At 49.9% G+C, this 22590-nt stretch overlaps 1 protein-coding gene across 11 annotated transcripts in view; it reads right to left on the bottom strand.

The window, feature by feature from the left end:
- Window positions 1-3557: 3557 nt before the first annotated feature.
- The window catches only part of FRYL (FRY like transcription coactivator), a 2483143-nt gene continuing 2464110 nt past the window's right edge, over window positions 3558-22590 (bottom strand). For 9 of the 11 annotated variants that reach the window (XM_086962669.1, XM_086962670.1, XM_086962671.1 and 6 more), the window contains one exon: window positions 3558-5623. In XM_086962669.1, coding sequence (XP_086818795.1) covers window positions 5365-5623 — 259 coding nt within the window. In that variant the 3' untranslated portion in view covers window positions 3558-5364. The remainder of the gene's footprint in view (window positions 5624-22590) is intronic. The other 2 variants (XM_086962672.1, XM_086962673.1) reach the window with 1 other exon arrangement.

Here is a 22590-nt window from a genome sequence, read left to right as displayed (position 1 = left end):
CCCAAGGTCTCCTGCCCAGTCCTCTTGAGACTGACACTCCCTGATCAGAGGGTCTTCAGACCCCTCCCAATTCTCCTCATCACCCATCTCCTGATACTCAGGGTTGTCAATCAATGGGGCCGGTTCGTAGAAGTGGAAATCTCCAAACGGCGTCGGATGCGGCGCCCAGCGGCGCCGCTCCGACGTCGGAACCGGAGCAAAGGAGGAATCGGGGGCGGCACCTGACGGACCGACGCCGGGGGGGTCGTAAGGTCCACCAGTGACGATCCAAAGCCCGAGGAAGGTCCAGCGGTGTCCAGCGGCACCGGGCCCGAAGGCGCCGGGGCCGCTTGACCTTGCGGCGCCGGTCCCGAAGGCGCCGGCGGTGTCGGGACTGTGGGGCCCGAAGGCGCCGGGCCCGAAGGCGCCGGCGGCGTCGGGGCCGAAGCACTCGACGGCGTCGGGGCCGAAACCCCCGACCCGCTAGGGGCCCCAGACGATACCGCTGGACCCGAAGGCGCCGCGGAGCCCGTTGGAGGAGAAAGGGACCTCATGGCCATGAGGAAGCGGTCAATCTCCTCCGGCGTCGCGTCTCGCCCAGGGACCGGAGGGTGTGGGGCGGAACGCGGCTCCGAAGGAGCCGCGTGGGCGGTGTTGCCCGAACCCCCGGCCACGTCGCGCGAGCTTCGGGGGGGAGTCAGAAGAGCGATGACGCCTCTTCGACTTCTTGTGCTTCTTACCTGAGGACGACTTCGACCCGGAGGAGTGGTGCCGAGTCTCGGAGCTTTGGTGGCTCCGTCACCGCGACCTGTCCCGCGACCTGTCCCTCGACCTGTCCCTCGACCTCCCGTGGGACCGGGACCTCACGCGGCGTGGGGCCGACTGCCGGAGTTCGAGTCGCCTGCGGGACCGCTCCCGCCTGGCTTTCGAAGAGAGGGCCCGGCAGTCAGAGCAGGCCTTGTCGTCGTGGTCGATGCCTAGACAAGTTAGGCACAGGTGGTGAGGATCTGTGACCGACATCGTGCGGTCGCAATCTTCACAGTGCTTGAAACCAGGCATCCCTACGGCACCGATCGGAGTCGCAAGACTTCGAGAAGGATCAAAAATGAACTCAAAAAAGTTAGTCAAAAATTGACTGGGTTACTGCTTTTTCCAGATCTGCGCTGGCTGGCCCGGAAAAAAGAAGAACTGAGGCGGTGTCTAAGTACTCCGACGAAGTCATCACGGCACCCACAACGCCGACGACAGACGCTGAGCCGCAGACTACGCCTACCGACGGGCAAGGGTACTGCTACGCAAAAGTTTCCGGATCCAGTCTGACGCCTGGGGACATTCTAAGGTAAGGAATCTATCACTAACGTGTCTCTTTCAGATTCTGTCAGACTAATGAAACTTCTGACCAGACAAGCAAAATCCATCAAAGGATATGTTCATATGTTTAGTTTGCATACCCTGGAAAATCTCATCAAGCCTATCTAGGCATGTTAGCGTATGGAAAGTGCAATGACCGGGCCACCAAAACTATAGTGTCTAGCCCAGAGAAATGATACTGCTTGGAAGCATTTTACCTGTACCATAACCGAAAGAGTTATTATGCAAGTGATCCCAAGAAGGAATGGAGACAGGTCCAGAGGAAAAGACGTTCTTGGCCTTGGCTTCTATACATTTATATTTTGTTTGAGGAGTGAAGGGAAATGAGTCTAGGTTAAGGTTTGAAGATGAAGAACCTTCACCACTGAGATCTCAGTTGAAGGCTGAGTAGGCAAACATTTGGGAACAAAGGGTGCCGGACAATGGTGGCAGGTAACTGAACAGTTCACTACAGGGGTCAGGGCTGGCTTGTTCATGCAGTCAAGATGAGATTCAGGACTTCTGTAAGGATGTTCGCCTTATTTTCCTAAACAGACAAGGGCAGCTCTAAACCAAAGCTGGCTTGACATGACTGCCATCAAGGAGAAACCTCTTGTGTGGGTGGATCAGAATGAATTCCATGTCAATGCAAAGTCAATGGAAGAGGCAAGGCTATTGGTAGTTTGTAAAGAAAGATAAATACACCCTCCTGTGCTATAGAGAGGGGTGAAGTTGTCCATTTCACTACTGTTATCTTCACCATGATAAATGTTGTTGGACATCGTGGCATAGTCAAAAACTCAATATTTTCTCTATATGCGCACAGAGTGAAACTGTGGCAAAGGCTCACAGTTGGGTGTATTCCAATTGTTAGCTTGGATCTTATGCCTTACCTGGTCTACAAGAACCTTTGATTTGTGGAATTTTGCGGCCGGGTTTGATTTCCTGAAAATGGCGTCACAACTGGCAAGGCCTTTAGCAAAGAAATTGGAGCATACAGCGCAGCAGCAATGTACAGGATTAAAGGCGGGTCAACCGGTGCTAGGCTAGTGGCTTCCAAAGGAGGTTTGGTCAAAGGTCTCACAGGCTCTTTGGAGCCTGAAAGCATGTGGAAAATATTTTGCACAGCCTATAAGAAAGTCTGCCCTTTGCGTGTGGTCAACGCCAGGGGCTGGAAGTGGTTTACAGAGTTTCAGGATCCTGAGAGCAAGGTTAAAGCTAACATCAGGGAGTGGCACCACCAACTAGACGACCACCTACTGCAAAACTGATGTAGAGAGGAGACTCTAACAGTGATTTACGGCTTGTTGCTGGGTAGACTTCTTAGAGGAAGCTTTCTCAAAGGACCTACCAGGTAGGGAAGAGATGGACTGGTATCTGGAGCATGACATGACATGGCATGGCCAAGGCACTGGTGTTAGGTCTGTGACAGGAGTGACATCTTTTGAAACGTGATACTTGTTGGGGCCAATCACCTCTTCACTTGCTGGCCTGCCCAATCTTCCAAACCAGCTGTATTATTTAAAAAGTCATCACAAATAGCACCCGGGTTTATCTGGCTGATAAGCACAAGCACACCAACACTGGTGGCTCTTGGCATTTAAAAAGCCAGGGCACCATTAGACTGTAGACAAAGAAGTTGTCTGTCTGTGCACAAAGCATCTGGAACAGAATCCCTGTATCCATCGGCCCTCCTGGCTCCAATTTAGGAAAGAGCTGAATACACACATATTTAATAAACAATATTTCATGATGCAGTAAATGTACACTTCTGCTCACAGAAATTAGCTACCTCTCCATTCACACGTTGGCTGTACACTTGCCTTTCACCCTGTAGAGCACGTTGCTGCATTTTGGCAAGGTTTGTGCTATACAAAATAGGAGTAACTTGTTAAAGCTTCTGAGCATGGTTCTATCATGATATGGGCAAAAGTAAGCATTTAATAATATCTTGTTAAACCAGCTTTCCCTTCTTCGTATACAATGGTAGGAGTGCATATGCTGTGTAAATGTTTTTAAAGTGAGTTGCTCATCTCCAGATCATGAGACATCACCTAGAGATCAGAATGTCAACTTCTTCAATTTAGAACTCAGATAAAATTGCATGTACTGAATGGGACTAGGCGTGTATCCATGAGAAAATTTTACATTTAGTTTTCATGATGCTGTGACTTATTTCCTGGAAATTATTTTTGTACCAACAAGACTCGCTGGCACACAAGAAAATACACAAATACATATTTGTTTTTATTTAAACAAAAGTAGGAAATAAAGATGACGTAAATAAAAGTAATGTGCCACTAAATAAAACTACAATAACCCTGAAAATAATTTCTTTTTAAATAATTAAGAACACCATCTTAAGTACCACACAGCCATCAAAATAATTCAATTTATATTAAGGTAAAAAATACAGTGATTGTAAATGCGCTATGCCCATCATGCAGCCCAATAGTGTGCACAGTGCCTTCAATGAATGCTTATCAGCATAATTCAATGAATATATTCTGGGACCACTTCTCACAAAAATAGGCAACATTAAGAAGGTATCCTTCTATTTGCTAACACATAGGATATACTCTTAATAAAAGAAAAATATGTTTGTGTGTATACACATCTGTCTGACAGTGGATTAGCAATGCATATAAAAAAGGAAATTCCTTTCAAATTAGAGGAAGCGTGTGAGTACATTCATTTATTTTTTTTAAATGTTATTGATCTCAGTGGAGTCCTGATTTTGTGCTGCAGGAGTTTCTTTTTACATTGAACTAAAAGGATAACGCAGGGTTCAGTGTTCTGTTTTTCTCATTACTCAACCCATAAGTATACTTCCCATTTCCTTTATAAATAATAAGTTATGAAAAACCTTTGAATGTATTCACACCTGTGTTCTACAGACTGCATTTTACAACTAATGTCCACAATTATTTCAATCACTTTGTACACTCATTCTCTTAGATCAGTGCATTGCACAAATGTACAAGAAAATACTGCTTTTACACTTTACATTTTCTAGAATATTTACAGAATAAAATAAATAAATTTTTCTAACGCAAGTTGCTGATGAGCAGCATATATCTTAAATATACATTCTGAAGTCTCTGCAGGCAGCTACTTTTTGGTTAGTTGTCAATAAGTGTAACATAAGCACTGATCAGAGAACTGAGCAGCATTCCAATAAAGTTATCAAGATATATTATTTCTTTAAGAAATACCTGTAAAGCCAGCTTAAAATAATATTACAAGGCCTACCATTTACAAACTACAAGGTGTTAGATCTAATAAAATAAAAGTTTATCCAAAAATAATCTTGCATTTCTCTTTGAGGCATGCTCTGAGAATTATATACACAGCCATCCACACTTTGAAAAATCTGTTGTCTTTTATCCATAAAATTCACACTCACACACACAGTACTTTTTATTACACACAGATAAAAGGTAAAAGAGCCGAGTCTTTATCATTCATCTTCTCCTAAGCGTAGAAGATAGGCATCAATTGGCAGGTTTCTTCTTCGCAATGAAACCGGAAAGCCTTGCAGGTCTTCAGCCAAACATATTGTTCATTAGGCTTGAATTTCAGCACAGGCCACCCTGCTCCTTTTGGCCTTGGTCATACACGCAAACACAGATATACATACATATATGTATATATTTAAATAGAAGTATTTTGTTTGGGAGGGGATGGGCAATATTGCAACTACTCGCAAAGTTTTCGGTGTGCAAAATTTTGAATGCACATGCTTTTAGCCCTTCTCCTTTTATGAAGGTTGTAGTAATGCAAGTAAAGAAAAAAAAAGGTTTCTGTCCACACATTGTGCGTTACTGGTAGTCCGCTACATAATCAGTGCCATCACTTTCAGACCGATATTCCACAATGAATTAATGTCTTTCTCCAGCATAGTTATATACTGAATATTTAAAATTCTGCCAAGAAAAGATGAATGTCATGTTCAGTGATTATTCATTAAAGGTGCTTATTAACAATTCTATTAGGCATCCTCAGATTAGGTCCTTGTTCCGCCTAATGGGAGACTTAGAATCCAGTGCTTACTATGTTCCGGTCAGGTTTTTCTCTTGCTAAGAGCTCGTAAGATTGGACCAAACGGAGTGACTCTCGAATCTCAAGATTTATTTCCATCAGTTTACAACTTGCTTCCGAGACATCTTGGTTGGAGCCTATAACTGCAAAGCTGCCAGGCTGGCCCAGAGTTTGATGATGGAAGAAGATATGTAGCAAGGTTTGGACAGGGTCATCATCCGAGCCTCCAAATATATCATTAGGCCAAATGGATCTGCAAAAACAATGCATATGATTAAAATGCTTCTTACTCAGACACACAAACAGAAGAACAAGTTACTTCCCTTCGGTAGAGCTTTATCTGGTAGAGACTATCTAGCGGCAAATTCTTTACTTTAGAATATTTTCAGGTATCAGATGGGATACAGACATTTTTTAGCAATCCTCAGTGTGCACCATTAGGTTGCGTCATACGAGTAAATAATGATGTGTAGAGTGCCTATATAGGTGCCATCTCAGGGCGCTCACCTCAGTTTTTGGTATGATTTTCCGCACCAGAAGGACAGAGCCAAGCTGAGGAGGAATGACTACTGTGCCTGTAAGATCTGCAAGGATCTCTTAATTGAGAGGAGACACTTTACAGAATGGAGAACATGGGGGTTTGGGAGGGGGTCAGTAAGGTATCTGTGGCTAGATAGTGTCTCTACCAGATAACGAATAACCGTCAGTAAGTAGCTCGATCATCTGATAGACTTCTAGCCACAGATGCCTTACCTTAAAATAAATTCCAAAGCAATCTCTCCTCGGAGGCAGGTTTGCGGACAGTTGTAGACAAAGAAGTCCTAGAGGACTGAACAGGCAAGGTGCTTATCTCGCCAGACCTGACTGTCAAAGCAATAGTGTTAAGTAAATGTGTGCAGTGATGCCCATGTAGCTGCTAGACAGGTGTCCATTACTGAGACTCCTCTAGCTGGTGCAGTGGTCGCAGCAGTAGCTGTGGTGGAGTAAGCTCTTGGCCTTTATGTAGAAGATCTTAATGCAAAGGAATATCGATCGAGAGATGGATCACTTTTGAATTGTCTTCCCTTTCCTTGTCCCCGTAAATCCAACAAAGAGTTCATTGTCCACCTGGAGTTCTTTGGCATGATCAATATAGATTCAAAAACAATATCTCTCTGAGCTCCACAATTGTGATAAATAAGGCATGAATCCGCCAACCAGGTATAATGTTCAATTGTGCTCAAGTGCAGGAGTAATGTCTTTCTTGCAACAGGAATATCCGTAATAAGAAATAATCCACCAATCAGGTATTCCAATCTCTTTTAATGGTATTATTCTTCAATCCAATTCTTAATTGTCTTTCAGCCAACACGTGTTTCGTCTGATGCTAATCTCTGCATCAACAGACTTCATCAGGGCTCAGTTGCAATTAAGTCTTGCCATAAACAGTAATTCAAAGTATTCAATAATTTGTTGAGACAAGTTAGAAGAACCTATCTTCATACACGTTAATCCTCTCCGAAAAGAACGTCAAACAATAATGCAGCATATGTGGTATCTGGATACACGAGTACGTGTACCTGTCTGTTTTCCACAATGTCTCCTCATATATTTCACGGCTTATGGCAAGACTTAATTGCAACTGAGCCCTGATGAAGTGTGTTGATGCAGAGATTAGCATCAGACAAAACACGTGTTGGCTGAAAGACAATTAAGAATTGGATTGAAGAATAATACCATTAAAAGAGATTGGAATACCTGATTGGTGGATTATTTCTTATTACGGATATTCCTGTTGCAAGAAAGACATTACTCCTGCACTTGAGCAGAATTGAACATTATACCTGGTTGGCGGATTCATGCCTTATTTATCACAATTGTGGAGCTCAGAGAGATATTGTTTTTGAATTTGAATTGACCGTGGAAATTCTGGGGTTTCAGGTGACTGTTTGGTAACCAGTACCTTTCTCTCTTAGAGTTCACATTCTATTTTGATTCTCATTGGATACATTCCTTTACCTAAAGCTGTGCGCCTGATCTTTGGCCTGGTTGCCAATTTTGATTACGATCAATATAGAACTAGAACGCTCTTTTTGGATGCAGACTGGGAGTCTCTCCTCCTCTTTAGAAGGATAATGCAGGGAAAAATGGTAGGCAGGGTGATGCTTTGCCCAACTTGAAAGGAGGTCAACATAATTGGTAAAAAGGAAGCCTGGGTTCTAAGAACACATTTGTCTGGGAAAAAGGAAGTGTTCGGGGGCTTAACAGAAAGTGAGAACTAGATTTAAGTCCCATTGGGGCATAATGAAGGGCATGGGAGGAAACTTATGTTGCAAACCTTAAAGAAATCTAGTCAGAAATATAGTGGTCTTAAACAGGGAAGGTTAATCTGGCAACCGTGAGAAAGCAGAAATGGCGGACAGATATCATTTACTGTGCAAAGCATGGCCTTGCCGGACGTGAGAAAGAACAAAAAGAAGAACTTCAGACAAGCATGCAGACAGAAGATTGACTGATTTGAATGTACACTAAGCCACAAACTTTACCCATCGGCAGGCATAGATGGTTTTAGTACAAGAACGCCTGGCCGCCAGAATGACTTCACATACGTCTGAGATCACACACCATCAATTGTTGCCACTCAATATCTAAGCATGTAGGTAGAGAGCGGACAGGTTCAAGTTCAATACCGTGCGCTGTTGCTGCGACAGAAAATCCTACTGTTTGGGTAACCTGAATGGAGGACACTTGCTCAAGGTCAGGGGTCAATTAATGAGCCACGAAGATGATTTAGGCTTGGTCATCATTTTTGATCTTCTTGAGAATTCTGCAAAGGAGTAGTATCAGCAGAAAAGCCTATAGGAGTCCTTAGCTCCACTTGAGACGAAATACATCTCAGAGCAACAGCCGCCTTGCAAACTCCAGAGTGCAAAAGTGTGGACATTGCACGGTCTCAGCGGTGGAAAATAACTCTAAACAAGGCTCTCCCAAATCTCGGAAGAGACTTTGTACCACCTTTGGATGAAGACGCCATTCGTTATCCTCTAGGCATTGATGGCAGAAGTGGGGACGGACCTAGTGGCAGTGAAGTTTGTTGAAACTTGAGGGCATAACCCCGTTGGACACTCTGGATCAACTACTTGCCTGTTGTAATCTCCCTCCATTGGTGGATGGATTCTGCAGCCAACGGGATGCCCATGATGGATAGAGGACAAACTAAAGAGGAGTTGCCTGTGCGGCGGCTGGGAGGGGGTTATCATGATGGGCTTTGGAGGCACTGGGAAAGGCGCCGCTGGAACGGACCACAGAGGTTGAGAAGTCCTAGCATGGCCGTTCAAGATCTACCAACAGATCCTAAGGGATCAGGATCTACCAACAGATCCTGGCGCCGAGGTGAACCTGCTGGTGAACCCCTGAAGGCCCTCTGCAACCCATAGGACCAGAAGATGCTCCACAGGGGTTTGACTGCCAAAAAAGGCAGCTCATGGCCTCAATCTCTCTAGGTTGGACTGGAGTAGTGCCGACTCCAGGGAATTTGGGAAAGTGTGGAGCGGACCAAGTTTCCGACGAAGGCTGCACAAGGACCATCTTGTGGCATCATTCCCTTGCGTCATCCAAAGAATGGGAGCAACACGGAGAAGTAGAAAAGCACTTGGACGACTTCTTGTGGGACTTGCCAGAAGTAGTCCTGGAGTGAGACAAGGACTGACGCGAGCGTCTCTGAGATTGTTCCGGAGATATCCATGTGAATGGGACCTGGAGAGGCACAGAGTTGCATGACGACTAGCCAAGAGTTTCAAAGACCAGTCTGCAGATGGCCTTGGGGGTTTATGGTCTTTACCTCTGCACACGAGGCAGCCTTGGTTGCTCTCTAGGCACCACAGACATCAAGTAGTGGTTCATCGCCGACATATATTGATAAAATCTGCCACAAGGTTTGAATACATTTCGAAAAAAGATAAGGCACACTAGAATGACAAAGTCAAAAGAAGTCAATAAAAAATGACTGGGGGAGAGCTAGCTCCAGATACACAATGATGGCGCGGAAAAGGAACTGAGAGGTCAGCGAGCTACGGTGGTGCCAACACAGGCGTTTCCAGTGAAGATGATGCTAAGTTGAATCCAACCACGCCACCTACTGGCGTGAAAAGGAATTGCTAAAAAAATTGGAGTCCAGTCTGACGCATGGGAATATTCCAAGGTAAGGAATCTGCAGCTAGAAGTTTCTATCAGATAGGTGTTTTGATAAAGAGAGTCAACTACATTTTGGAACTTAATCAGACATATATGTAAAACAGTCTCATAACCAAAATATGTCTTCATATCACCAACCACCTGTTTTAATGTGAGGGAATGGGAAAACACTGAAAAAGCCGAAGATAGTTGGAATAGTAATAATCTATTTCTTAACATTCCAGAAACCCTAGAAATTCACTAGAAAAATACAAAGGCTAAAGTGCATTATAGTTAGTTAAAGTAACAATGTCTTATTTCACATTAAAAAAAACTTACAAATTCCCAGAAAAAAGAGTTTCGAGTAACAGTTTGGTGAAAATGTCAGTTAAAATAAAATGTTTCAAACAATAAAAACTACTGAAATTCACCAGTTCTAGTTAAATGAAGACACTATAACTTGCACCCTCGATATGCACTGCTTGTGACATCACATACTACATCTCCCATGACATGTTTGACATTACGAATAACATCACTGATGACATCTTAAATTACATAATTGAGAACACTGCATGGAGGGGATGAGAGTTACAATTGGGAGGGGAGTCTGGGACATGAATAACAAGTTACCTTTGGTAATGATATATCTCTGAGAGACAAGGTATTAGTTATAGATTCCTTACCTTAGAACTACCCCCAGGCGTCAGACTGGTTCAAGCGAATGTTTTCCTCAGCAGTACCCCTGCGCGTCAGAAGGTGGCGCCGGTCGATTCGGCGTTCGACATTGGCGTCGTGATCGCCGGAATGACGTCGCCGTATCTACTTAGACTCCACCCCTGCGCACGGACGTCACTTCTTTCACACGGCATTCCAAGCCAAAAGCACAAGTTGCTTACCTTTGGTAATGATATATCTGTAAGAAACAGTAGTTAGTGGTAGATTTCTTACCTTAGAATATCCCCAGGTGTCAGACTGGATCCGGAAAGTTTTCGTCAGCAGTACCTCTGCGCGTCGCTAGGCGTCGTCTGCGGCTCCGCGTCCGTTGTCAGCGTAGTAATCACCGGTATGACGTTGTCGGAGTACTTTGACGGTGAATGCGCGCGGACGTCAGTTCTGTACATAGCTTTCCGCACCTTTAACGCAGAGCTATGATAGAAACCGACACTGGTGCCATCAAACTAGGGCCCTGAAAGATGTCCTTAACCCTAGATATCGGATCGCAGAACAGGGAGGGACTGTAAGGAATCTAACACTAACTACTGTTTCTTACAGATATATCGTTACCGAAGGTAAGTAACTTGTGCATCTGAAAGAAACAGGTTAGTGTTAGATTCCTTACCTTAGAATAGATACCCCAGCAATACCAAACCTGGTGGTGGGTCTGCGAACCAAAATCACACCAGAAAGTCCTGGAGAACGGAACGGCTGAAAAAGCCGTCTCTCCGGACTTGGCTCTTCAGGCAGTAGTGCCGAGCAAACGTGTGCAGCGAGGCCCACGTAGCCGCCTGACAGATGTCCGGCAAGGGAACTCCACGACCCAGGGCAGTAGTAGCCGCCGTGGCCTGAGTGGAATGGGCGCGCACCCCAACAGGAGGCTCCTTTTTCGCCAAAGACTAGCAAACCTTGATGAACAACACGACCCACCGAGAGATGGCTCGTTTGTGCACCGCCCGTCCCTTCATCGCGCCCACGTAACCAACAAAGAGCTGGTCGTCCACCCGGAACTGGCGTGTGCGATCAAGGTAGAAGGAGAGCGCACGTTTTGGGTCCAGACCGTGGAGTCTCTCTTCCTCCTTAGAAGGATGCGGAGGCGGAAAGAAGGTGGGTGAGGTGATGGACTGTCCGATGTGAAAGGCCGTAACCACCTTGGGCCGGAAAGAACGGCGAGTTTTTAAGAACTTTGTCCGGATGGACAGAAAGGAAAGGAGCCTTAGAAGATAGAGCCTGGAGCTCACTCACTCTCCTGGCAGAGGTGATGGCAATCAGGAATGCAGTCTTAGGAGTCAGAAGACGAAGAGGGTAAATTGTGAAGTGGCTCTAAAGGAGCGCACATCAGATAGGTTAGAAAAGGTTCAAGTCCCACTGAGGCATCACGAAAGGAACAGGAGGGAACATGTGCATGATGCCTTTCAAGAATCTATTTACAATAGGGGACTTGAAAAGAGAAGGCTGATCAGGAAGCCTCAAGAAGGCTGAAATGGCAGAGTGGTAGCCCTTAAGAGTGCCCAGAGGAGAGCCCTGCAGGGCAAGAGAAAGGAGGAAGAGGAGAACCTCAGAAAGGGGGTCAGAAAGGGGATCCACAGCCTTTGCTGTGCACCATGCCACAAATTTGTTCCACCTGCAGGCGTATACCGATTTCGTGGAGGGACGCCGGCTGCCAGAATCACATCACAGACTTCAGGAGGCAGGCCAAATAGCCTCAACTGCCGCTGGTCAATCTCCACGCATGGAGGTGGAGGATGGACAGGTTCGGGTGGAGGACCGTCCCCTGCTGCTGCGACAAAGTCCTCCTAAAGAGGCAGACGAATCGGGGGATCAACTGACATGCTGAGTAGCTTGGGATACCAGTATCTTCATGCTCAGTCCGGAGCCACAAGGATGACTTGGGCCCGGTCGCGCCTGATCTTCTTCAGCACTCTGGGCAGAAGTGGTATAGGCGGAAAGGCGTACAACAGACCACAGCTCCACTCGCGACGAAAAGCTTCTCCGAGCGAGTGCCGCCTTGGAAATACCAACACGCAGAACTGATGACATTGCGCGTTCTCTCCGGGGGGCGAACAGATCTAACCATAGCCGCCCCCCCCCCCTTGCTGAAAGAGGCATTGCGCTACGTCCGAGTTCAGACGCCATTCGTGATCCATCATGCACCGGCGGCGGAGTTCGTCCGCCCTGGCGTTCAGGAAACCTGCCAGCTGCTGAACCACCAGGAGACGCACTGGTGTTCCAGCCATTGCCAGAGGCGCAGAGCCTCCTAACAAAGGGTCCACGACCCCACCCCGCCCTGTTTGTTGCAGTACCACATGGCGGTGGTGTTGTCCGTGAACACCTGCACTACACTTCCCCGGACATATGGAAGGAATGCCTTCAGTGCAAGCCAGATCGCCCGCAGCTCCAACAGATTGATGTGGAGCCGGGACTCCGCCGGAGACCAGAGGTCTCTGATCTCCCTCTCTCCCATGTGGCCCCCCATCCCAGGAGGAACACATCCGTCACCACTACGTGCTTCGGTTGGGTTAGGGAGAGAGATCTGCCACTGACCTAATCGCGGTTCGTGCGCCACCACTGCAACTGTTTTGCAGTGCCCTCTGAGATCCAAACGTGGTCGGACAGGGTGCCCTGATGCTGTGCCCACTGAAACTTCAGGTCCCACTGCAGAGCCTGCATCCGCCAGTGGGCATGATGCACCAGAAGGATGCAGGAGGCCATCAGCCCCAGGAGCCGCAGCGTCAACCTGACCGAGACTCGGGATAAAGGCTGAAAGACCGGAATCAGAGCCTGAATATCCCGAAACCGCAGTTCGGGGTGATAAACCCGAAACTGTGCTGAGTCCAGAACCGCTTCGATGAAAAGGAGCTTCTGAGAGGGGCACAGGTGTGACTTCGGCACGTTGATGGAGAACCCCAGCGAGTGCAGGAGGTCAGCCGTAGTCTGGAGATGGGAGACTACTGTCTGGGGCGAGCCCGCCTTCAACAACCAATCGTCGAGATAGGGGAAGACTGAAAGCCCTAATCTGCGCAGATGAGCTGCGACCACCGCCATCACTTTCGTGAACACCCGTGGGGCGCTCGTAAGTCCGAAGGGGAGCACGGTAAACTGAAACTTCTCGCGGCCTACCGTAAACTGCAGGTAACGCCGGTGGGCCGGCAGGACAGGAATGTGGAAATAAGCGTCCTGCAAGTCCAAGGCCACCATCCAGTCTTCTGGGTCCATGGCAGCTAGGACCTGAGCCAAAGTCAGCATCTTGAACTTCTCCATCCGGAGGAAGCCGTTGACGCTCCCTAGGTCCAAGGTAGGGCGTAGGCCTCCTTTGCCCTTCTTGGGTACCAGAAAGTAGTGGGAATAGCAACCACGTCCTACTTCTGGCCCAGGGACGCGCTCGACGGCCCCATTGGCCAAGAAGGCCATAACTTCCTCCTGCAGAAGAATCAAATGATACCCCGACATGCGGTGGTACTGCGGTGGCATGGCTGGAGGAGTCACCTCGAAGGGGAGGGAGTAGCCCCTTCTGACGATTTGCAGCACACACCTGTCCGACATGATGGAGCGCCAGTGGAGGAGGTGATGGCGAACCCTACCCCCCACTGGCGTCGAATGAGCCGGAAAACTCGGACCAGGAGGATTTTGAGGCAGATGTTGCGGGGCGGGTGTGGACTGACCTTGCCGGTGTCCCCCGGCACCGCCAGAGGTTACCACGTCCGCAACCACATTGAGGTCGGTTCTGCTGCCTGTGGCTAGCTGGACGTGCAGGGGCGCCCCATTCTTGGCCACGAAAGGGACGAAGGGCGGAAGTTTGCTGGCGTTGGCCGAGCCCCAAGGACTTGGCCGTAGCCCTGGAGTCCTTGAAACGCTCCAGCGCACTGTCCGCCTTGTCCCCAAAGAGACGACGGCCATCAAAGGGCATGTCCATAAGGGAGGCTTGGACATCCCACGAAAAATTGGCGAACCTCAGCCAAGCGTGGCGGCGAACTGCCACCGTCATTGCAATCGCCCTACCTAGCGAGTCCGTGGTATCCAGTCCACACCGAATGGAATAAGATGCTGCCTCCCGTCCCTCTGCTAGGGCTTGGGTAAGCTTTGCCTGGACCTCCGCCGGGCACAGCGGCAGCACTTCCGCAACCGTATCCCACAGAGATTGGGAGTAATGGCCCAAAAGGCAGGTGGTTTTGACAGACCGCAACCCCAAACTCAGTGAGAACAGCTTCTTCCCAAACTGATCGTACCTTTTGGATTCCTGATCCGGAGGAGCGTTCGCGAATGCAGTTTAGGAGGTAGAGGTCTGGATCACCAGGCTCTCAGGGGTGGGGTGAACGGACAGGAAGCTGGGGTCGCCCGGAGCCGGGCCACGTTCCGATCTACAGGGAGGCCTGTTGAGGGATTGGACCAGGTGCCCATCAGAACGTCCGTGAGGGCCTCATTGAACGGCAGCAGAGGTTCTGAAGAGCTTACTGGTGGTTGAAGCACCTCGGTGAGGAGATTAGTCCGCACAGACGCAGCAGGGAGCTCAAGAGACAAGGCCTTGGCTGCCCTGCGCAACACCACACCATAGGTAGCACCCTCCTCCTTAGCCACGAAGGGAGGAGAAATGAAGCCAGAGTCAGGTGAAGTGTCAAGGCCACTGGCAACCCCCAGCTTGGGGTCGGGAATGCAGTCTGGGAGGTAGATGCCTGGATCACCAGGCTCTCAGGGGTGGGGTGAACGGACAGGAAGCTGGGGTCACCCAGAGCTGGGCGGTGGAGTTGGGCCACGTTCCGATCTACAGGGAGGCCTGAAGAGGGCTTGGACCAGATGCCCATCAGAACGTCAGTGAGGGCTTTGGTAAACAGCAGGAGAAGCTCAGAGGAGCCCAATCCGGAGCCACAAGGATGACTTGGGCTCGCTCGGTCGCGCTTGATCTTTTTCAGCACTCTGGGCAAAAGTGGTATAGGAGGAAAGGCGTACAGCAGACCGCAGCTCCACTCGCGCCGAAAAGCGTTGCCGAGCGAATGCAGCCTTGGAAATTCTAACGCACATAACTGATGACATTGCGCGTTCTCTTCGGTGGCGAAAAGAACTAACCAAGGCTCTCCCCACTGCAGAAAAAGACCTTGCGCCACGTCCAAGTTCAGATGTCATTTGTGATCCATCAAGCACTGACGGCGGAGCTTGTCCGCCCTGGCATTCTGAAAACCTGCCAGGTGTTGAACCACTAAGGTGATGCCTTGATGTTCCAGCCATGTCTAGAGGCGCAGAGCGCCCTGACATAGGGTCCATAACCCCACCCGCCCTGTTTGTTGCAATACCACATGGCGGTGGTGTGGTCCGTGGACACATGCACTACACTTCCTTGGACAGAGGGAAGGAATGCTGTCAGTGCAAGTCGGATCGCCCGCAGCTCCAGAAGGTTGATATGGAGCCGGGACTCCGCCGGAGACCAGAGATCTCTGATCTCCGCCTCTCCCAAATGGCCTCCCCATCCCCGGAGAGACGCATCCGTCACCACTGTGTGCTCCGGTTGGGGAAGGGAGAGGGATCTGCCATTGACCCAATCGCGATTCGTGACCCACCACTGCAAGTGTCGTACAGTGTCCTTCGAGATCTGGACATGATCGGACAGGTTGCCCTTATGCTGCGCCCACTGGAACTTCAGGTCCCACTGCAGAGCCCGCATATGCCAACTGGCATGTTGCACTAGCAGGATGCCGGAAGCCATCAGACCCAGGAGCTGGAGGGTCATCCTGACTGAAACCCAGAATAGAGGCTGAAAGATCAGAATCATAGCCTGAATATCCAGGACTCGCTGCTCGGGAGGATAAACCTGAAACTGCGTCGAATCCAGAACCGCTCCGATGAAGGGGAGCTTCTGAGAGGGACTCGGGTGCGACTTCAGCACGTTGACTGAGACTAGTCTGAAGGTGGGATACGACTGCCTGGGGCGAGCCTGCCTTTAACAACCAGTCGTCGAGGTAGGGGAAGACTGACACCCCTGACCTGCACAGATAAGCTGCGACCACCGCCATCCCTTTTGCAAACACCCGAGGGGCGCTGGTAAGTCCGAAGGGGAGCACAGGAAACTGAAAATACTCCCGGCCTACCGTGAACCGCAGGTAACGTCGGTGGGCCTGCAGGATGGAGATGTGAAAATATGCGTCCTGCAAGTCCAATGCTACCATCCAGTCTCCAGGGTTGAGGGCAGCCAAGACCTGAGCCAGGGTCAGCATCTTGAACTTCTCCTTACGGAGGAAGCGATTGACGTTCTGGAGGACCAAGATAGGACGCAGATCCCCATTTGTCCTTCTTGGGAACCAGAAAGTAGTGGGAATAACAACCACTCCCTACTTCTGGCCCACAAACGCACTCGATGGCCCCCTTGGCCAAGAGGGTCATGACTTCCTGCCTGAGAAGTGCCAAGTGATCCCCCGACTTGCTGTGGTACTGAGGTGGCATGGCTGGAGGGTTGGACTGAAAGGGAAGGGAGTAACCCCTGTGGATGCTCTGCAACACCCACTTGTCCGATGTGATATCGCGCCAGTGGGGGAGGTGGTGGCGGATCCTGCCAACCACCGGCGTGGAGTGCTCCGCGAAGCTCTGATTAGGAAGGTTTGGAGGTAGAAGCAGTAGGGGTATAAGTGGACTGACCCGCACGCTTATTCCCAGACCCACCCCTGCGGAAGCCGCGACCGCGCTGAGGGTGTTTCTGCACAGGCTTGTTGAAGGAACGTGCCGGGGTGCCTCTCCCCTGGCCACAAATGGAACGAAAACCAGGAGTGGCTGGGTCCTCCACAGAAAGACCCAAGCACTTAGCCGTGGCCCGTGAGTCCTTAAAGTGCTCCAGTGCACTGTCGGCTTTATCGCCAAACAGGCGGATGCCATCAAAGCGCATGTCCACGAGCGAGATCTGGACATCAGCCGAGAACCCAGTTGAACGCAACCATATCCAGGAACACGGCAACCGGCAACGCGCTTCCCGCTTTCCTCCACTTCTTCGGATTCCCGTAACAGGGGCTTTGTCACTTCGGGAGCTGACTCGCTCCACCGAACCTCTCTACTGATCTCCTGACCTGCGGGACCGCGGGTCACTGTCTCTTAATAACTAACGGCCCATTGGACATCTGCACTGTGCAATAACACGTCCTTTGATCGCTCAGCTAAGACAGGATCGCCTTTAAATTTGCATTCGAGTTTTATCATTGAAAATGAAATTTTAGACGTGCATCTCGCACCTGGGGCCACAATTACTACCAGGTCAAGAGCCCACCAGGTCGGAATTATCACCGGCTTAGCGACCTTACAGAGGGCCCAGAGTTTACGTAAGCCATGAGGAGTCGCGGAAATTACTTTCCTTTGCGAAGAAACACGTGTCGGCTAGTCATTAAGGACATTAAATGAGGATTCACTCTAAAGACATTGTTATTTTCTCTAGCAGCTGTTATTACAATTGTTCTGGTGTCCACAAGGACACACGTTGTGCTATACCATTTCCTTGAGTGCAGTTGGCATTTTGGTTTTTGTGTTCCAGTGTGTTGACCTCAACACACTATTGTGGAGGGGTTACAGGGCTTTCCCTTCGCCTTCATGCAGCACTCCATCACAATTTGAGAACCACACCTATGTTAGCCGAGCGCCCAGCATTTCCCCTTAACCCGAAAAACCCTATCCAAGAAGCATTTACAACCAGGCGTGGCGTCGCAACGCCACAGTTGTAGAAATCGCCCTGCCCAACGACTCGGCGGTGTCCAAAGCACACCGAATGGCGAACTTAGCTGCATCTTTACCCTCCGCAATCGCCTGAGAAAGGACAGCATGGACTTCCTCAGGACACTGAGGCAACACCTGAGCAACAGTATCCCATACGGCGTGGGAGTAGCGGCCCAATAAGCAGGCGGTGTTCACCGACCGCAGCCCCAGCTGACTGAAGACAACCATTTCCAAACGGATCCAGTTTCTTAGAGTCCTTATCCGGTGGGGCAGTAGGAAAGGCACTCTGCGACATCGAGGCCTGGATGACCAGACTCTCAGGCGTGGGATGGGTGGTCAGAAAGGCGAGGTCGCCAGGCGTCAGCATCTGGTGACATTCTTATCCACAGGAGCCCCGTGGTCGGCCGCGACCAAGTGCACAAGAGGACTTTGGTAAGGGCGTCATTAAAGGGAAGCAACGGCTCAGAGGAAGTAGACGCCACCTGGAGCACCTCAGTGAGAAGGTTGGTTTTGAGGGTCACTGTGGGGAGGTTGAGGTTAAGGGCCTCCACAGCCCGACAGAGCACCATCGTGTAGGAAGCCCCTTCCTCCATCGTAGGCAGGGGAGAGGCCGACCCTGGGTCAGAGGAGACACAGAGGTCGCCTGCATCCTCCAGGTCGTCCACCCAATCCTGCTCGGAGTCACACTGCCGGGCAAGAGGGTCCTCGGACCCCTCCCAGGACTCCTCCGCCCCCAGAGCAGGTGTGGCAGGTCGCGGCAGCAGAACCGGAGCAGGAATAAACGGCGTCTAAACCGGCGCCGGCCAGACCGGCTCCGCCTCCCAATTCGCGTCCCAAGTAGGAACAAAATGGTCCTGAAACCGGGGCAAGGGTAGAATGAACGGCGCCAAGCTCCAGAGGAGCCGCAGGGGCATAACCCCTGTCCCCATCGTCCGCATCCAAGGAGCGGCGTGGGGACGTCGGAGAGCGAACACGCTTCTTCGACTTCTTTTCTTTTTTATGGAGCCCGAAGAGCGACGACTGTGGTCCCATGAACAGTCCTTGCAATGATCCAGAGACCCGGAGCGGCGGTGGGAAGAATGCCGGAGCTCCAGCAACTTCCGGCACCGGTCCCTCAAGGCCTACGGGGCCATGGCTCGGCAGGCCCGGGAATTGTGATCAGTCTCCAGGCAGTAGAGGCAAACATTGTGGGGGCCTGCCACCAACATATTACGGCGGCAGGCCGGCAAGACTTAAATCCAGGCATTCCTACGTGCACCAGGAGAAACAAGGGGTGAGACAAAAGTCCCAAAAAAGGCAATAAAAAAGTGACTGAATTACGTGCTCTATCCGGATCTACGCTTGCTGGCGCGTAAAAATAAAGAACTGAAGTCAGAGCGCATGGGTGGCACCTAAGTAGTCTCTGTGACGTCATCTCGGCGCATATGACGCCAGTGACTGACGCAGAGCCGCAGGATGCCACCTACTGACGCGCAGGGGTACTGCTAAGCAAAACTTTCCGGATCCAGTCTGACGCCTGGGGATATTCTAAGGTAAGGAATCTATCACTAATGTGTCTCTTTCAGATATATGTGTCTTACAAATAAATAGTTACCGAAGGGAAGTAACTTGTTCATCTGAAAGAGACTATTAGTTATAGATTCCTTCCTTTAGAATAGCTACCCCAGCAATACAAAACCTGGAGAACTTAACGGCCAAAGAAGCAGTCTCTCCTGACTTGGCTGTAAAGGCAGTAATGTTGAGTGAACGTGTGAGGGATGCCCACGTAGCTGCCTGGCAGATGTCAACCAGCGGAACTCCACAAACCAAAGCAGTAGTGGCAGCCGTTTCCCTGGTAGGGTGGGCGCACAGTCCTACTGGAGGTTCCTTTTTGGCCAAAGAATAACAGATCTTGATGCATAGATCAACCCATTGAGGGATGGTACACTTGTGCACGGCACAACCTTTTTTGGTGCCCACATAAATCACAAAGAGTTGATCGTCCACCCGGAATTCTTTAGTGCGGTCAAAGTAGAAGGACAGAGCACGTTTTAGGTCCAGACGAAGGAGTCTCTCCTTCACTTTGGAAGGGTGGGGAGGCGGGAAGAAGGTGGGCAATATGATGGTCTGACCTATGTGGAAAGGTGTTACCACTTTGGGCAGAAAAGAGGGCTTAGTGCGAAGGACCACTTTGTCCAGATGAACAGGAGTAAAAGGAGGCTTGGAAGACAGAGCCTGAAGCTCACTCACCCTGCGAGCAAAGTAAAGCAGTCTTTAACGAAAGACGACGAAGAGGACAAATATGTAGTGGCTCAAAGGGAGCACACATACGATAAGCAAGTACAAGATTAAAGTCCCACTGGGGCATTACGAAAGGAGAAGGAAGAAAGATGAGTAATGCCCATCAGAATTCTGTTTACAATAGGGGACTTAAAAAGAGAAGGCTGATCAGGAAGGCGAAGAAAGGCCGAAATGGTCGAAGCTACAAATTTGTTCCATCTACAGGGGTATACCGATTTAGTGGAGGGACGTCAGGCTGCCAAGATGACATTACATATTTTGGAAGGAAGGTCAAAAGCTGTCAACTGTCGCTGCTCAATCTCCACGCAAGGAGCTGTAGGCTGGACAGGTTCGGGTGGACGACCGTCCCCTGCTAGCAACACAATATCCTCCCGAAGAGGCCGTCTGAACGAAGGATCGATGGCCATGGTCAGGAGCTCGGGGTACCAGACTCTTCGTGCCCAGCCCGGAGCCACAAGAATGACTTGGGCCCGGTCACGCTTGATCTTCTTCAGCACTCTGGGTTGAAGTGGTACATGCGGAAAGGCGTACAGGAGGCTGCAATTCCACTTATGACGAAAAGTGTCGCAAAGCGAGTGCTGCCTTGGAAATTCCAACTTGCAGAACTGCTGACATTGTGGGTTCTCGTCAGTGGCAAACAGATCTAACCAAGGCTTTCCCCACTGCTGAAAGAGACCTTGCACAACCTCTAAGTGAAGACGCCATTTGTGATCCATCATGCACCGGCGGCTGAGTGTGTCCACCACAACTTTCAGGGAACCGGTCAGGTGTTTAACCACCAGGGATATATCCTGATGTTTCAGCCATGTCCAAAGGCGGAGGGCCTCTTGACATAGGGTCCATGGCCCCACCCGCCCTGTTTGTTGCAGTACCACACGGCGGTGGTGTTGTCCTTGTACACATGCACAATCCTTCCTTTGACAGAAGGAAGGAATGTCTTCAGTGCGAGAAGAATCACCCGAAGCTCCAGATGGTTGATGTGGATCCAGACTCCGCCGGAGACCAGAGGCCTCTGATCTCCGCCTCTCCCATGTGGCCGCCCCATCCCAGGAGTGACGCATCAGTCACCACCGTGAACTCTAGTTTGGAAGGGAGAGGGATTTGCAGTTGACCCAATCCTGGTTCGTGAGCCACCACTGCAACTGACGTGCAGCCCCTTCCGAGATCTAGACGACATTGGAAAGATTCCCCCGATGCTGCACCCAATGGCACTTCAGAGCCCAAAAATGCCATCTGGCATGATCCACCAGCAGGATGCAAGAAGCCATGAGGCCCAGCAGCCTTAGTGTCATTCTTACTGAAATCCGAGATAAAGGCTGAAATATCGGTAACATAGCACGAATATCCCGTACTCACTGCTAGGGAGGATAGGCCCGAAACTGCTCTGTATCCAGAACTGAACCGCTAAAAAAGCTTCTGAGAGGGAATCAGGTGCGACTTCGGCACGTTGATAGTGAACTTCCCAAGTGCAGGAGGTCCGCCATAGCCTGGAGGTTGGAGACGACAGCCTGTGGCGAGCCTGCCTTCAACAGCCAGTTATCGAGGCAGGGGAAGACTGGAACCCCTGATCTGCGCAGATGAGCTGTGACCACTGCCATCACTTTCGTGAACACCTGAGGGGCGCTGGTGAGGCCAAAGGAGAGCACAGTAAACTGAAAATGCTCGTGGCCTACCGTGAGCCGTAGGCAACGTATGTGGGCTGGCAGGACGGGTGTAGGAAGGTGGATATCCGACTATGGTTGCCCCCAACTTTTTGCCTGGTGTTTTGCTGGTTTTTCGCCTTAGTTGACCTGGGACCCTGCTATTCAGGACCCCAGGCCCACTGCTCTCTCTGTAAAATGGATTCCATGTACCTTAGGTACATGTCTAATTGGATACTGGGTCACCTTATCAGTCCCTGTACACTGTACCTTAGGTACCCAGGGCATAGGTGTACCCAGGGCCTACCAGGGGCTGCAGCATGTATTATGCCACCCCTGGCTGGCCATCCAAATCTGACACAACTGGCTGCACGACAGCTGGGGCAAGGTGGTGTAATCACCCTTTGCTTTAGATATAGTATCCCTATATCTAACCATAAAATGGACACATGTATTCCTATCAGTCACTCCTATGGCAGGCCTTATCAATCCTGAAGGCAGAGTGCTTGGAATTATGTGAGATGGTGCTCTGGCATGAGCTGAGCCCGTTTGCAGCTTGCAAGACCAAGTCCTAATAGCTGTTCCATGATAACGCGTACCATATACTCTTAAGTGCATTATAATCCTCGCGGTTATTTGCTAACTTTGGTATCGCTTTATCAAAACATGTTGAGTAAGGTGTCATACGAATTGGAATACTAACCCCTCGCCAATTCTGGCGACGGGGTTAGCATTCCACCCTTCTAGAGGG

The sequence above is a fragment of the Lissotriton vulgaris genome, chromosome 3_1, assembly GCF_964263255.1.
Source record: "Lissotriton vulgaris chromosome 3_1, aLisVul1.2, whole genome shotgun sequence".
In the NCBI taxonomy this organism is placed as follows: Eukaryota; Metazoa; Chordata; class Amphibia; order Caudata; family Salamandridae; genus Lissotriton; species Lissotriton vulgaris.
The sequence above is the reverse complement of the archived record's forward strand: the minus strand, read 5'-3'. Positions and strand labels throughout refer to the sequence as shown.